The sequence below is a fragment of the Hippocampus bargibanti genome, linkage group LG14 (assembly GCF_051943395.1).
Source record: "Hippocampus bargibanti isolate YZ-2025 linkage group LG14, ASM5194339v1, whole genome shotgun sequence".
Classification (NCBI taxonomy): Eukaryota; Metazoa; Chordata; class Actinopteri; order Syngnathiformes; family Syngnathidae; genus Hippocampus; species Hippocampus bargibanti.
In genome coordinates, this window is record NC_142747.1 from 147,537 (window position 1) to 163,002 (window position 15,466).

The window sequence follows — 15,466 nt, forward strand, 5'->3', positions numbered from 1 at the left end:
TGGTTTCCTATGGGAAATTAATTTTCGGGATACACACTTTTCGCCTTCCACACTCTGTGTGGGAACCAATTAAGTTTGTAAGCCAAGGTCCCATTGTACTTGTGGTGTCATTGGTGATTCAGGATGCAAGTGCAATCACATTAAAGAATTCACCATCTGTACAAAGAAGCGGAGTCCTCGCATGTCCATCCATCTTCTGCCGCTTATCCGGGGTCGGGTCGCGGTGGCAGCAGCTTCAGTAGGGAGGCCCAGGCGGTCCCTCTCCCCAGCCACTTTTCTAGTTCGTCCCGGCGGATCCCGAAGCGTTTACAGGCCGGCTGGGAGACATAGTATCTCCAGCGTGTTCCGGGTCGTCCCCGGGGTTTCCTGCCAGTGGGGCATGCTCGGAACACCTCACGAGGGAGGCGTCCTAATCAGATGCCCGAGCCACCTCATCTGGCTCCTCTCGATGTGGAGGAGAAGCGGCTCGACTTTGAGCCCCTCCCGGATGACCGAGCTTCTCACCTTATCTCTAAGGGAGAGCCCGGACACCCGACGGAGAAAGCTCATTTGGGCCGCTTGCATCCGGGATCTCGTTCTTTCGGACGCAACCCGTAGCTCGTGACCATAGATGAGGGTTGGAATGTAGATCGAGCGGTAGATTGAGAGCTTGGCTTTTTGGCTCAGCTCCTTCTTCACCACGACAGATCGGTACAAAGTCCGCATCACAGCAGATGCATGTTTCCAATGGAAGCACAAAAAGAATCTTTCTTTGGATGGGGAACGTTCCACAAAAATAAAAACAAGATAAAATACTATTCCCCCAACGCTGCTCTGTCCAAATGTTTTGGCGTGAAGGTTAAACGACTTTGTGGTTGAGAAAAACACGAGCCGCTGCTCTCGACGGAATCTCCAGCTGAGTTTTCTTGCTTGGAATGTTTTCAAACTTGAGGTTTTTCTTGGTGTGAGCACAAAGAGGCGCTCGCTATTCACTTCATTCGAGTGATGTGTCTTTCGCGAACGAGCCGGTTCTTAGAGCCGTATCTCTGAAATAAACAAAGAGAGCCGGTTCCTAACAAGGAGCTGGAAATGGGAGACGACTATTTTCTGCTCTATTCCCCGCCCCCGGACTTCGGTTAAAGCCGCGCGTGATTGGTCATGATCCGTGGTAGAGGAGGGAGGGGAGAATTACAGACACACGCAGCAGTGAAGAGAAGGGGGAGGGGGTAAAGGTAGACAGGTGGACAAATCTTATCACATTATGCTGTTATTATTATCCAACGATTCTATTTTTTGCTAGTTGGTATGATAGCATTAGTAATATGAAAAGCAAATGAGTGACAGCTGATCATCAGGCAAGAGTAACCACAGGGAAAGTGAAAGTTTAACATCCACTAATTCTGCGCACATATAAATCAAGCCATATAAATAAAAATAATTTATATAGTGTATTTTTTTACATGAGTAATTCATTTTCACATACGTTTACATGATTTTTGGTAGTTAATTCATTTAAGCAACCGAAAAAACCAAACAAACTGAGGAGCCATTTTTTAAATTTACAACAGATTCTTTTCTTACAGAGAGTGTTTTTCGTCAGAGTGGCGTCAGACCCTTCGTCAGAGTCATGACACTCTGACGACGGCGGAAGTATACGCCGAAACGTGTCAGGTAATTGAACACCTAAAAATCACTCTCTGTAAGAAAAGACTCTGTTGTAAATTAGATATCAAGTAGACAGGATGAACTTAACACGACTGTCAACTGAGGAGCCATTTGGGAGCCTAAAAAGCGGATCTTTTTGTGAGCCCAGCCAAAATAACCGGCTCTCTGAGAAGAGCCGCAATTCCCATCACTACTTCATTCACTTGCACTCACGCCCTAACAAGGTGGGGCCACTGGAGGGCCAATCACAAATAAGACCTGCAGCTTCAGGCGCCCCTCGCCCTCCCCCACCACCTCCAAGCACACACAGATAGTTGTGAATAGGAGGGCAGAGTGAGAACATCGAGTAGCTTCTAAGTGCAGCAGGACACCAACACACAAGGTTCCGGGACTCGTCAAGGGGAAGACGGCACGTCTTGAGGACTGCCTCACGGGTGAGTTTTGCAGGAAAGTTGACATCCTGTTGACGTCGTTGATGATCACAATCAGAAAACCTTTAATGGTCCCACAATGGGGAAATGTGCGGTCTACAGCAGCACTTTGAAAGGGGGATGGATGGGGGGGGGGGTGAAAGGCTCGAAAAACAATATATTCTAAGCATCGTAAAAAATGTCAGCAGACTGAGATGTATACTGTAAATGTGCAAAACTGTTTCATAAAAAAACTGTACATAGTGCAAGTATCAAGAAAGGTATATTGATATATGTAGCTGTATTGCATCAACACATATTTACAGTACAAGAGTCCAGTTTTTTTTTTTTTTTTGCACATGTGATAATTGAGAAGCCTGACAGCAGTCGGTAAGAATGATCGGTGGTACCTCTCCTTCTCACAGCATGGGTGTAAGTCTTGGCTGAAGGAGCTACCCGGTGCTGTCAGGGTGGGTATGAGGGGGTGGGAGGGGCTGTCCATCATAGCTTTTAGTTTAGCAAGCATCCGTCTGTTGCCCCCCTTCTCCAGAGAGTCCAGCGAGCAGCCCAGGACAGAAGTGGCCCTCTTGACCTGGCGCTCCAATCTTTTCCTGTCCCGGGCGGTGATGCTGCCAGACCAGCAGACAATTCCGTAATGGATGGCTGAAGCGACCACAGAGTCATAGAAAGTTTCCAGGAGTGACCCCTGAACCCCAAAAAGACCTCAGTTTCCTGAGGAGGAAGAGGCGAGAGGCGAGGCGATTATATCGTGTGATCAAGAAACAGCAAACAGAAAAAGTGACAGGGGTCCTTTTCAAGACTCGCTTGCTGACTGCACGAAACCGATGCCAAACCAACAGTCCAAGCGCACTTTAGGTCTCGCTGCTGGTCCATTCTACCACGGGTACATTGGCAGTAGCTAAGGCTAGTCATTACTTCGACCTTTCAAGGGATGACAAGCTCCAAATCACTGATGTGCAGTCGGTTCTTCCGGCCGCGTTGGTTTGTTTTGTTCACCCTAGGACCTAGGAATTCTGCTCACCATCCCTTTTAGCAGCTTCCTTCAGGTCGCAGCTCTCAGATGGTGCACCCTCAAACCAGCGGACATCGTTCCGTTTTCTCCCCTTTTGTCATTGACTTGACTTGCGAAACCTTCGTAGCCCATTTTCAACGTGGATTTTGGAATGTCCTGACGGTTGTCGGATTTTTGTGACCTCGTATTGCCCAACTGCCGGTGATCAATACCACCACACTATTTCTTCTATTTCTTCATTATTTCTTGAAGATTCACTGCATGACTTGCTCGATTGTTCTTGTATTAGCATCAGCGCAATGCCGATTGCCTGACAGCGCAAAAGTCACAGGAACTGAACATCCTTTTTCCAGAGAGTTGGGAAGAGTTTGTCAGCAATGGAGTGTCGTGGCAGAGTGGCTCCAACTAGCCGAGAAAATACTCGCGTCTCGCATTGCCCGAGTATTTTCAACAGATGCTACTGGACCAATCCAGATGATCTTAATTATGATTATGTACCAGTGACTTCTACTGTTTCAGGAGGATGAAAATGCGAGGGAATCAGGAGGTGAACACCCTGATCACATTGGAAACAAAGACAGACGTGACCTATGGCAGCATCGCCAAGGTAACTTTTCATCCTTCATCGTCAAGTCTGGAGCAATGAATGTAAAGATTGCGGCTGGGTAAAAGTCACCTTTCTGCAGCTCACTAACAACTATGGCCTCAGTAAGAGCAGGAAGTCAGTCACCAGCGTTGGTCACCCAAAATAATGTTGACGCTGAACAAAAAAATGATCCTAACGCCAGTGTGTACGCCTCCCAGAATGCTGCTGAGCCGCCGCGGGACAAGAATACATTTAGCGACGGATCGACTCGTGTTGGTGAGTCAAAGATATGCTAGCGTCAATATTAGCTGAACAAACAGGCGTGACTTAGTCCGTGTTTGACGAGACACAACATCTCTGGCAGCCAGGATCAAGAAAGCGAGACCGAACGCGCCTTCCCTGGGAAAAGGCTAAAAACACGCATGTGGTCCGGCGACTGCACCTGTCAAAAGGACGGCCCCTCGGATGGAACCGTCCTGACAATTACTGTTTGTAGTTTATCAGGTTCCGGATGCCCCTGTCCGACCAAGTCGAGTGTTCTGGGCTGGGCTGTTCCATTGGAATCAAACAGTGGTAACCGGCATTGTTACCATTGAGATTCCCTCAACATTCGGGGTGTTCAGTTTTGCGTAAAGTGATACCTCGGCTTACGAACGCTTTAGCTAACGAACGTTTCGCCTTACGAACGTTAAATTCGCCAGGATATAATCTTGGCATACCAACTATTTTTCGGGATATACACAGAGCGCCACAATGAGTGATGTCTCGTTCGCGAATGAGCCGGTTCTTGGAGCTCCTGAAATGGCAGCCGGCTTTTTTTCCCCTCTATTTCACACCCCCAGTCTTTGGTTAAAGCCGCACATGATTGGTCAAGATCCGTGGTAGAGGAGGGAGGGGACACACGCAGCAGTGAGCGGGGGGAGGGGTTACAGAAACACACGCACACACACAAAAGGGAGATGACAGAGCTTGAAACAAAACACAAAAGTGAAAAGGTGAGAAGATGGATAGAAAACAGTGAAATTTGGACTTGTTTCAACTTTATTGATAGGTCAAAGGCCGAGTGTAGACTGTGAGGTTAAAAAATCCCATCAATCAGGTTCCACAAATAACCCGCACAAGCCATCTGTACAATTTGAAGAGATCATACAAGCAAGGGAACCAGCTATTAATGATGTTTCTAGTGTGTCTGCCTGCATCTGTTGCAATATCACAACTTCTAAGATGTACAACCCAGAGCTCCTTGAGAGACTTTATGCAAAAAGCTATCCATTCCATCAAGCCATCAACGACCATCACAAAGGTAAATAAAAGGACTTTATCATATCGTACAGTTTATTTCTTTCATTATAAGGTATATTGTGTGTAGTTTTAAGGCTTATTTAGTTGAAAATTATGTTTTATGGGGACCTGGGAACATATTATTCTCATTTTAATGGTGTCCTATGGGAAATTAATGTTTGGAATACACACTTTTCGCCTAACACACACTTCCTGGGAACCGATTAAGTTCGTAAGCCAAGGTATCCCTGTATTGCGTTTCAGATGTGTTTAACAGTTGGCGTTGAGCTTTGGTCGTCATTTGAGTTGAGTTTTTGCTTTGAGTTTACTGAAAGGAGGTCAGGTGACATGGAAAGTCCTCACTCGACGAAAACGAGAAGGTGCTCATTTGGTGGAATGACCTGTCATTAAAACCATGTGATGTCAATGGCGGATGCTGTGTAACCCCTGGGCAGATTTTGTTCTGGCATGGGAGGAGCCTCATAACCCCAACGTGGAGGACGGCAAGGCTCTGAACCCCGGTCACAGCAAGTGGAGAGAAACGTTCCTGAGTAAACTGAGATTCTCAGGACTCCTGATGGAGAAGGTGAACCCAATGGGCTACATGAAATGATTGCACCAGTCACTGGCGCCGTTTGATTTATTGTTTTATGATCTATGTCTCTGGCATCCAGAGGGACGTGGTCCAGACCAAGACCAGGATCTGCTTCGTCCTCCTGAGCGCCCCCTGGAGTGTCCTGTGCTACTATGCTGAGGAAATCAGCTTACGAGTGCCCCTGCAGGTGAGGGCAGCGCCCTGACCGGTAGACAGGTGGACATGTGCTCCCTGGTCGTCTTCTGACACCTTTCGGTCCTGCAGGTGGTCAATACTTCGTACATCAATTGGTCGGCTAGCGTGCTCCAGTACTTGTCGCTGCCCAACCCGCTGGCCCAAGACGTACCAAATCCACCGCCGGATTTCTACACTTGCCAGTTCCGGACCAACAAGCTCGAGAGGTTCAAATTCCTCACTGCACACCTTTGGTGTCACACGAAGGGACGGAATGGGAGTTAGAGGAGGAACTGGAGCAGGAATTGGGACAAATGTCAGATCAAGAGAATCAGCAGGAGTCAGAATTGAAGTCACGTCACAAGTCTGGACAGCTGTCAGAACAAGAGTCACAATAGTTGAGGACTCACAGGGTGACTTGACTTGGTCAAACGTAAGCTGATGGAAGCGCGTTTGTGTTTCAGGTTTCTGGGCAGTGAGGACAGAGACACCTTCTTCAAGACCACTCAAAGACATCAAGTAGTGAGTGGTTGCGTTTTTGTTCCTGTGAATAACATCCTGCATGGGTGGGTGACCAACCGACGTCAGGATGTTTCAGTCAGCAGGCGGACAGGACTCCGCCTGTTCCGCAAACATAAATCCGCTCACACGTACGCATTGCTGTAATCAAGGTCTTTTCAGAATGTTTGTCAAAATTAATCAATCAATATGGTGGGACCGGGGCTGGGTCGACAGACATTCTGGCTAATAGTTTGGCCTGAGTATTCTGCCTTTGTCGGAGATGTCAAATAAACAGCAACGACAACGTTTGTCACTGGTGGCGGCGAACAGACTTGCTGTGTGTGTGGTGTGTGTGTGTGTGTGTGTGTGTGTGGTGTGCGTGCGCATGTGCATGAGTGTGCGTTTCCTGTAGCTGTATGAAATCCTGGCTCGAACTCCTTACGGCTCAGTGTCCAAAGGCGAGGTGGGAATCGACCGTCTGCTGAGCGAGCAGGTCTTCACATCGGCGTACCCGCTCCACGAGGTCCGCTTCCACCAGAACAAGTCGAAATTCCATGAACGACCAGCACCCCATCACACACGTCTTTCCTGTAGGGTCACTTCCAACTGCCCAAAGCCCCACTGGCCGTTGATTCTCTGGCACTTAGGCAAATCCTGTACGGGTACTGGGCTCAGTGGTCCTGCTGGGCTCGGTACCAACCTCTGGACCACATCCGGGAGTACTTTGGAGAGAAGATAGCTCTTTACTTTGCCTGGCTCGGTAATTCCAAAAACATTTCCACAATAACAGAGTATTTTCATGCTTATTGGGTGAGCATATCCAAGGCTATTGAGCAGATTTTTCCATGGTAACAGGGCCAATGTTTCCATGGTAATGATCTTTAGGCTTTTACACGGGATGGTTGGTGCCAGCTTCGCTTGCGGGGACTGTAGTCTTCCTGACCGGTATTTGGCTGATGACCACGGATGTTCCAGCGTGTGTAGACACAGAAACGCCTTTGACAACAACATTCTCATCACACACAATCAGAAGTCACTCACTTTAGTTCTTGTGTGTGCGTTTGCATTTGTAGAAAGGAGTTATGTAACAGTGGCGGCAGCTTCGTGATGTGTCCCATCTGCAACATCTGCTCCTACTGGAACTACTCCAGCATCTGCGTCACCTTCAAGGTTCTCCCTGTCTGATCACCTCTCTGCTTGTTCATTTAACTGTCTGACTGATCACCTGATTTAGTTTCTGTCTTTCTGGCGGTTTCCCTATAGGCGGGTATTCTTTTTGACAATGGGGGAACGGTCTTTCTCAGTGTCTTCATGTCCTTGTGGGCTGTCACATTTTTGGAGTACTGGAAGAGAACATGTTCATCTCTGTCCCACCGCTGGGACTGCACCGATTTCCAGGACATAGAGGTACCCGTAGCACACCTGGACCACAACTGGTCAACACACAATTGGCCTCATGCAAACTGTCACATGAGCAAACCAAAAAAGAGAACAAGTGGGTGGTGGCAGACTGGTGGAATCCCCGACTTTCCTCCTCTTTGGCTAAAGTTGAACACATATATTTTAATTTGGCGGGTTTGCTTGAATTATTCAGTGTTGCCGTCGCTTCCACTGCTGACATTAGTTGTCTAGCTGTGGGATACCTTCGGGGTAGCTGCGGTCGCAAAAGCCTTCCTGTCCCACTTGCAGAATTGTTAGTGTTGAGTACTCTGTCCCTTCACCAAGTGCCCAGGCTGCAGTGGCTCCGCCCCACGCGGCAAGGATTTACTGTTTTTTCTAGTTTAACAAAGGCCGACCGTGACTCCGTCCCATGGAAGAGCGTGGGAATGACGCAAGCGTTGTAGACGGTCGTCTTTGGTGGTGGGATCCGATCTGTCGACGCAGACAAATCCTAAAGATTCAAAAATGTCATCTTTGGTAGCTCAGGTAGTCATCCGATGTAAAACAAAGGACAGCGCAGCCATTTGAATATTTCTGCAGGTCCTTTGTCCCGGTCTGCCCCCACGGAAGGAAGGGCTTCGTCCTGTTTTTACCTGAGGCGGAATTGGCCTGCGTAACCTCCATTGTCCGTCACACTTTGCCATCTTTGGCAGGAGCGACCGCGACCCGAGTTCACGGCCATGGCGCCCATGACAATGAGGAACCCTTTGACGGGCGCGGAGGAACCATACTTCCCTGCAAAGAAACGGTTCAACCGAGTGCTGACCGGCTGCATGATCATTGTCACCATGGTGAGACTTTGGGGGTCTTTGGAAAGCAAAAGGGGGCGTAGATGCTCAATTTGGCTGCTTGCAGGTGGTGGTGGTCCTGATGTTCCTCATCGCCATCATCCTGTACCGCTCCATCCTGAGTATCGTCATCTCCAAGTCCAACCTCAGCTTCTTCATTTTCTCTGTGAGAGTCGATGTTCTAAACGGCCGTCAAGTGACCAAGGTGTTGCTTGAACCCTTTAACGACCAGCTACCCAAACAATAGATGGGGGTGTCCCAACCCGAAACGAACCATTCCTCAAACTTTCTTAGGAAGTCACTTTTCCATCAAGAGGCATTTCCACTGCGTGATGCAAACTCAATTGTTGTTGCTGTAAACACCCAAAGGAAGCTTTTGGTGTCGGTTGTCAAAGGGTTCAAATGGAGAGGATTTGGAAGCCTACTCCCGAGGGTCTCGGTCCTTGTCGACAGCTTCCTTGACTCGCCGTCTGCTTCTAGGCCGCCAGGATTGCCAGTCTGACAGGATCCGTATTGAACTTGCTGGTCATCTTGATCTTGTCTCGCGTTTACATCTCCCTGGCACACATCCTCACCAGATGGGGTGAGTTTTTTTGTTTTTTGTTTACCTCGTCCGCAGTCACAATGTCGTTGTTCATTGAAGCCGCTTCACCTTGGATCCGAAAGGCTTGCTTAAAAAAAAATCACTACAAACCGCAGTAACAGTAGAAATACCCATTTCTGAAATAACGCCTGCGCAGCATTTATGTCCGGTGTACAACTTACAAAACGTCTCCGCCTGGGTGGCCGACAACTTTTTCAAAAACAGACCAAAAAAAAAAGAAAGATTCAAAAGAAGCTAACAACATTTATGACGCTACAAAACGTAAATGTACATTAAAAGCATGGTGGAAAGAGGAGTTGACGTGGCTTGTAGCCGACGACGCAACGTAAACATTGCATTGTGCAACATGCCGAACAGTCTATAGACAAACCACAACTGGAGCAAAAATCATCAGTAAGGGAGATTTAACATCAATTAAGCAAGGGAGCATTTGTGCTATATGTAACCGGCCTCAGGCCTAGGGGATACGTGAGTCGGTCCAAACGTGTCACAAGCAGGTAGCCCTGTGAACGACGAGGAAAGACGACACGAGACAACCGTGTTAATCAGCTTCACACAACGGCATTTATGACCATTTACTCATCAAAACATCAATTCAGCAATTTCAATATCAGAATACATTCATGTGTAGATCTATACATTCAACATCTATACATTGTATATATCCTCCACATTCGCACATGCTTATGCACGTCTGCCCGCTCGTGTGTGTTGTACTGGGAACTACAATTGACATCCAAAAATCCAAATTCATCAAAGCCACAAAACAAGGTTTCATATCTAGCATCGCCCAATAAGTCCCCAATTACTTTAACATCTTGAGAATGTCTAACACTTATTATTTTGAATACCTGTGAACGACGACGAAAGACGACACGAGACAACCGTGTTAATCAGCTTCACACAACGGCATTTATGACAACTGCGCATGCGTGAGCTGAGCCTACATCGCCTTCCTCTGTTTCACTCACAGGCGCGTAGCGCCCTCTCCTGACTTGGTAGTCTAATCGACTAACATACAATAACAGAGGTCGTTTCTAACCCCCTACATATAGGTACATCCTTCATAAAAACAATCCTTAATACATACTTTGCAACTATAGTTTGATTTGCGATCAGATTAGTCGTCTTTTTGTGTTTCAAGTTGCGAAAAATGGGGCAACTTTATGGATGGCCAGGCAACTTTTCAGAGTTGTCTGCCCTGGTTTCCGCTAACTTTTTGTCATGAGTTTCAGACACTGGAAATACTGCAATAAAATAAAATATGAAATGAAATAATAATAATGAAATAAAATGAAATAATGCAGGCAGGCAGGCAGGCACCAAAGATAGTAATGGGCAACTCTGCCATCAAATGATCTAGGCATCAGTCATTTCTAAGCACCTTTCAAAACTCTCAAGGACACTTCACAGTCACAGGATAGGTTTTTTTTCCGTGGGTGAGCAGAGGCAGCCGCACGGGCCATCGTTCAGTCAAGATAGCTAGCAGAGATTGCTAGCTAGCGAACAGCTAGCCACTAGCCAGAGAACAGATATCTAATAGCCAGCGAATAGATAGCTATTAGCTAGTAGCTACAAACAAGCCACAAAGCGATCGGTTCATGTGCCCAACAACCAGAACAACAAGCATGCGGCCACAGCACGACTCCAAAAGGAGTTGAACTCCACAACGACAATTGAGAGTCAAACGAGCCATTCGGATCCAAAGCACAAAACAGCCAAAACAGCGAATGAGTTCAATGTGTTTTTACAGACTGGAAACTATTTGGAAGCCATCCGAAAGAGGATGCTTAAATAGCTTTAGCATGACCAGTGATCTAATCACGTGTCATGCTAAAACTCACAATTTGATGACAGATTTTGGAGGGTTTTAGCACTAGCAGCAAATAAGTTTTTCTGACCAAAAAAAACTTTTTAGCTAGCTAGATGGCTATTGGCCATCTATCCAGCTAGGTAGCTAGGTATTAGTTAGCTAGTTGGCTGGCTATCTATTTGCTATTTATCAAGCTAGCTAGCTACCTATTAGATGGTGTTCTGGTGTTCGTCCTCTTTGCCAAGAGATGACCATCTTCATTATAATTGTGTACAAATTTATTAGGGAGAAGGGTGATTAGATATCTATTAGCTGGCTATCTATTAACTATCTATCAAGCTAGCTATACATTAGCTAGCTGGCTAAATAGCTTGCTATCTATTAGCTAGCTGGCTCGATGGCTATCTATTAGCTCTCTATTATCTATCTAGCTAGCTGGCTATTAGCTATCTATCCAGCTAGGTATTAGCTTGCTAGTTGGCTAGCTATCTATTAGCTATCGATTTGCTATTTATCAAGCTAGCTAGCTATTATTAGATATCTATTAGCTAGCTAGTTAGATGGCTATCTATTAGCTAGCTCGCTGGCTATCTATTAACTATCTATCCAGCTAGCTATCCATTAGCTAGCTAGCTATTAGCTAGCTGGCTACCTATTAGCTATCTATTTACTAGCTGTTAGCTATCTATTCGCTAGCTATTGGCTGTCTATTCGCTGGCTAGCTAGCTCGCTATCTATTTGAGTTACTTCCGGGTTGAGTGAACACTGACGCGTGTGGCTGCCGCTGTTCACCCACAGAAAAACTTCTCCTGTGACTGTAAAGTGAGAGTTTTGAAAGGCGCTTAGAAATTCAATGTATTATTATGAGTCAATCTTCTGTGGGTCCTGCAATTGCAGTGACAATGACAAAAACCCTGGCACTGGAGCGGCCACGTTTTTGCACATCTGGCAGTGAAGGAGTTAAAAAGCGCCGACTGAAGCGTCAGCGGTTGGCCTGGGTGGGCGCCGCAGTACCTTCTTGGTGCCGTAGAGACTTTCAAGTAGTTTAACCTGAGTGTTCTCAAAACGTTGATCCGGACTGGAGACGCACTTCTGAACCAAGTTCCACATCATGTAGTTATTCAACAAACTACACAGACGTCATCATTATGATTATGATTATTATTATTAAAAGAGACCACGCATGTGCCGTACGTGTGTGTGTGTGTGTGTGTGCGTGTGTCTTTGGTGGTGCTTGCGTGTGGGTCAGAAATGCATCGGACTCAAACCAAATATGAAGACATGTTCATCCTCAAAGTCTTCGTGTTCCAGTTTGTCAACTTCTACTCGTCTCCGGTGTACATCGCCTTCTTCAAAGGCAGGTAAGTTACAAACAAAACAAAAATGTCTTCCAATTGTCCTGTGACCACCCGGGCCTTCTTTCTAGCTCACTTTTCCGAGTGAGCATGAGTTCGCTTGTCGAGCCTCGGCTGGTGGCCTTGGCCTTTTGCGGTTTCCATGTAGTGCGAATAGCGCAGGGACGCGTTCTCGGAGGGGTTGGGCGGGAGTCGGGGTTGCCGCTGCCAGCGAAGTTGCCTTGGCGTAGTAGCCTGACTGGGATTCTCTGGCTCGTGCGCAGATTCATCGGCTACCCGGGAAAGTACGTCACGCTGTTTGGAGTGCGCAATGAAGATGTGAGTGCCGATCGCCGTCGTCGGCCTTTCCCACGGCTCAAACTAACCGTTGGACTTTGTGGCTTGTGGCAACAGTGCGGCGCAGGCGGCTGCCTCATCGAGTTGGCCCAGGAGCTGCTCGTCATCATGGTGGGAAAGCAGCTCATCAACAACATCCAGGAATTTGTCTGCCCGTAAGCTTCAACGCCAAGTGAACGCAGTAGAACTTCCACCTTAGAGCACGTCGCTGAACCCGACTCTTCTCATTCAGCTCCTTGAGCTCATTCGCACTGAGCCCGAATGCCGCCTCCGCGCCAAGTGTGTCCATGAACGATAACGAGCCAGAGTTTGTCCGTACGGATCTAACATTGCGTCTGTGTAAGCTCTCAGTCCATCGATGAGAAGGTTTCTTCAGCTGTCATCTGTACACATTTGAAGGTGTCAGACATTTCGCTTCTGATCCAGCAAACTAAAATTGCTGACCAAGTCTCTTGATACCAGAGCAAATGGGGCAATAAGGCTCAGAATATCTTGTTTTCTATCCTTTCACCCCCCACCCCATCGACTGCAAATTTCCCCATTGTGGGACGAATAAAGGTTTTCTGATTCTGAAGGCCAGTCGTAGACCCCATAATCAGGCAGGACAATAGAAGTAATCAGTGTAGCCTCAGGAAATAGTCCTCTGCTCCCCCCAACCGGAGAGCAGGGACCTATCATAGCGGAGACTGGCACCGCCACGTCTGGACTGTAGGGATATATATATATATATATAGGGCCAAAACTACCAGCCAATTTTAGTTGGCTGATGAAGCCTCTTGGATAAGAAGCGAAACGTCTGACACCTTCAAAGAAGTACAGATGACGGCCGAAGAAACCTCACCAAAGCCAGGAAATGGCTGAAGAAACCTTCTCCTCGTATCTAACATTGACAAATCAGTTGCTTTCGACCCGTGTGAGCCCGGCACACACGTCACCCAAACGAAGAAAGGTTCCTCCAAACAACGGGGCCTCTTTCGAAGGGCTTTTGGCCGCCGTCAGGCCGTTCGTTTCCTGCCTGACAGTTTGTCCCTGGCTCGCTAGGAAGTTGAGGGCGTGGTGGCAGAAGAGGAAGAGAAGCGAGAAGGCCAAGGAGCCCGAGGAGCAGGAAGGAACCGAGCAGGGCATCTGTCCCTGGGAGGCAGACTACCAGCTCCTGCTCTGCGAGGGGCTGTTCAGCGAGTACCTGGAGATGGGTAGGTGGCCACGCCCTGCGATCCGGCGGAGCATCACCAAAAGACTCATCAGGGATCTCACTATCGCTTCCGCCTTCCCACTTGTGCTTGTCAGTCATTCAGTTTGGTTTCATCACCATCTTTGTGGCGGCGTGCCCTTTGGCTCCTCTTTTCGCTTTGATCAACAACTGGGTGGAAATCCGTTTGGACGCGCAAAAGTTTGTCACAGAGTATCGGCGACCGGTGGTGGAGCGGGCGCAGGACATCGGCATCTGGTTGGATATCCTGCAGTTCATTGCCTACACGGCCGTCCTCGTGAACGTACGAGCAGACGATCCTCACAGACGTTGGCCCTCTGCGGTTGCCCATCGGTTAACTCTGGGCTTTGGATCTCCAGGCCTTACTGATTGCCTTCACGTCATCCTTCTTGCCTCGCCTGTACTACCGCTACACCCGCGATCCAAACCTCAGCGGGTTCATCAACTTCACCCTGGCCACGTCGCCGCGCAACCACAGTCTGGAACACAGATTCACATGCAGGTAAGGGAAAAGGAACAACTCCGGCGCGCGCCATCTCCACCGCCCAGAGATGAACGACGAGACAGCTTTCTCACATGAAGCTCATCTTCAGGTACCGTGGCTTCAGGGACCCAAATGGAGAGTATTTGCCCGAATACTTTCACCTGCTGGCCATACGACTCAGCTTCGTCATCATCTTTGAGGTCAGTCTTTCTTTTCTCGAGGGCGCGCCGAGAAACGGCACGGCCATTGTCCTCGTGTTGCCACGCGTGGGCGAGTGCGGTCGCGACCGGATGCGATTGCGGAGCCGTGGGTCCTAGTCTCAAGGCTCTTTGCTCCTTCCCCAGCACGTGGTTTTCGTCATTGGCCGCCTCATCGACATGATGGTTCCCGACATCCCCGTGGAGGTGGAGCTCAAGATGAAGAGGGAGCACTACATGGCCAAGGAGGCTCTCGCCGAGAACCAGGTAAGCGGCCTTTCAAATCAGGACGGAATATTGCTTTCCGGGCCTTGTTCCCAAGGTGCCGTTTGCCGTCCGTAGGCTCTGGGAAGGACGATGATTCCGACACAGACGAGCGACTGGACGGGTGAACCTCGGCAGCGCAAATCTCGCCCGTCCCCGCTTCCTTCACTGCCGCCGGACACCGTGCTGAAGATCTCCAAAGAAGCCGATGAGCCGCCCGGGATCTGCTGAAGACCTTTCACTGGACATTCGGGACATTGTGCGGTCATCGTGGAGACGGTGGCGAGATCATTGTAAGGATTCTTACGCCATCGCCGTTCTTCCACCAGACACGACTGAGATGGAGCGCCACGAGCCATGTCTCTCAGAGCCTGGCGGGGACGATCTTGGCTGTTGACAGCTCTTGCGCGCATGCAGACTCTTGACGAGGCTGAAAATCTGGAGGCAAATGTACTGCTACTCGTATAAAGAAGGATATGATTCTTGTTTTTGTTTTGTGCACCAAATTGTTCTACGCCTTCCTTTGCTCCACGGCCGGACGCAAAGGACCAAAACATGTCCAGGGTTTGAAAACCTCCTCGGAGGGAGGCCATTCGGTGCCTCACGACCGTTCACGGTTGAACTCTTTTCTGGGTTTGTCAGGTAAAATTGGCAAGCTGAGCCTGCCTGGCCCGCCTGGGTGTGGTTTTTGGTCGACCGCAAGTGGCAGTATGAATCTAAATCTGGGACTCCACTTCCATGGTGACCAGTT

General features: G+C 48.4%; 1 protein-coding gene across 3 annotated transcripts; it reads left to right on the forward strand.

Annotated features, from left to right (window-relative positions):
- Positions 1 to 1,971: 1,971 nt before the first annotated feature.
- ano7 (anoctamin 7) lies at positions 1,972 to 15,386 on the forward strand. Of its 3 annotated transcripts, XM_089013047.1 has the most exons (25): positions 1,972 to 2,078; positions 2,605 to 2,958; positions 3,607 to 3,694; positions 3,892 to 3,949; positions 5,410 to 5,540; positions 5,629 to 5,736; positions 5,814 to 5,950; positions 6,188 to 6,245; positions 6,637 to 6,747; positions 6,819 to 6,984; positions 7,110 to 7,200; positions 7,298 to 7,394; positions 7,488 to 7,631; positions 8,318 to 8,455; positions 8,520 to 8,618; positions 8,933 to 9,035; positions 12,119 to 12,230; positions 12,488 to 12,542; positions 12,618 to 12,715; positions 13,602 to 13,753; positions 13,848 to 14,053; positions 14,130 to 14,272; positions 14,364 to 14,454; positions 14,599 to 14,718; positions 14,794 to 15,386. In XM_089013047.1, the coding sequence occupies exons 2-25, from the start codon at positions 2,900 to 2,902 to the stop codon at positions 14,944 to 14,946; spliced, it is 2,718 nt and encodes a 905-aa protein (XP_088869173.1). In that variant the 5' UTR covers positions 1,972 to 2,078; positions 2,605 to 2,899; the 3' UTR covers positions 14,947 to 15,386. The 3 variants fall into 3 exon arrangements, with proteins under 3 accessions (XP_088869173.1, XP_088869171.1, XP_088869172.1); XM_089013045.1 differs by having other exon boundaries at positions 12,488 to 12,715; XM_089013046.1 differs by lacking the exon at positions 2,605 to 2,958 and having other exon boundaries at positions 12,488 to 12,715.
- Positions 15,387 to 15,466: the final 80 nt, after the last annotated feature.

What these genes read in the sequence shown, in the direction of transcription:
- ano7 (XM_089013045.1), top strand. Translation starts at nt 2,900, where the DNA reads ATGCCAAACCAACAGTCCAAGCGCACTTTAGGTCTCGCTGCTGGTCCA. An exon ending in ACACATCCTCACCAGATGGG is followed by an intron (nt 9,036 to 12,118) that starts GTGAGTTTTTTT and finishes CGTGTGGGTCAG; the next exon opens with AAATGCATCGGACTCAAACC. An exon ending in AGGCTCTCGCCGAGAACCAG is followed by an intron (nt 14,719 to 14,793) that starts GTAAGCGGCCTT and finishes TGCCGTCCGTAG; the next exon opens with GCTCTGGGAAGGACGATGAT.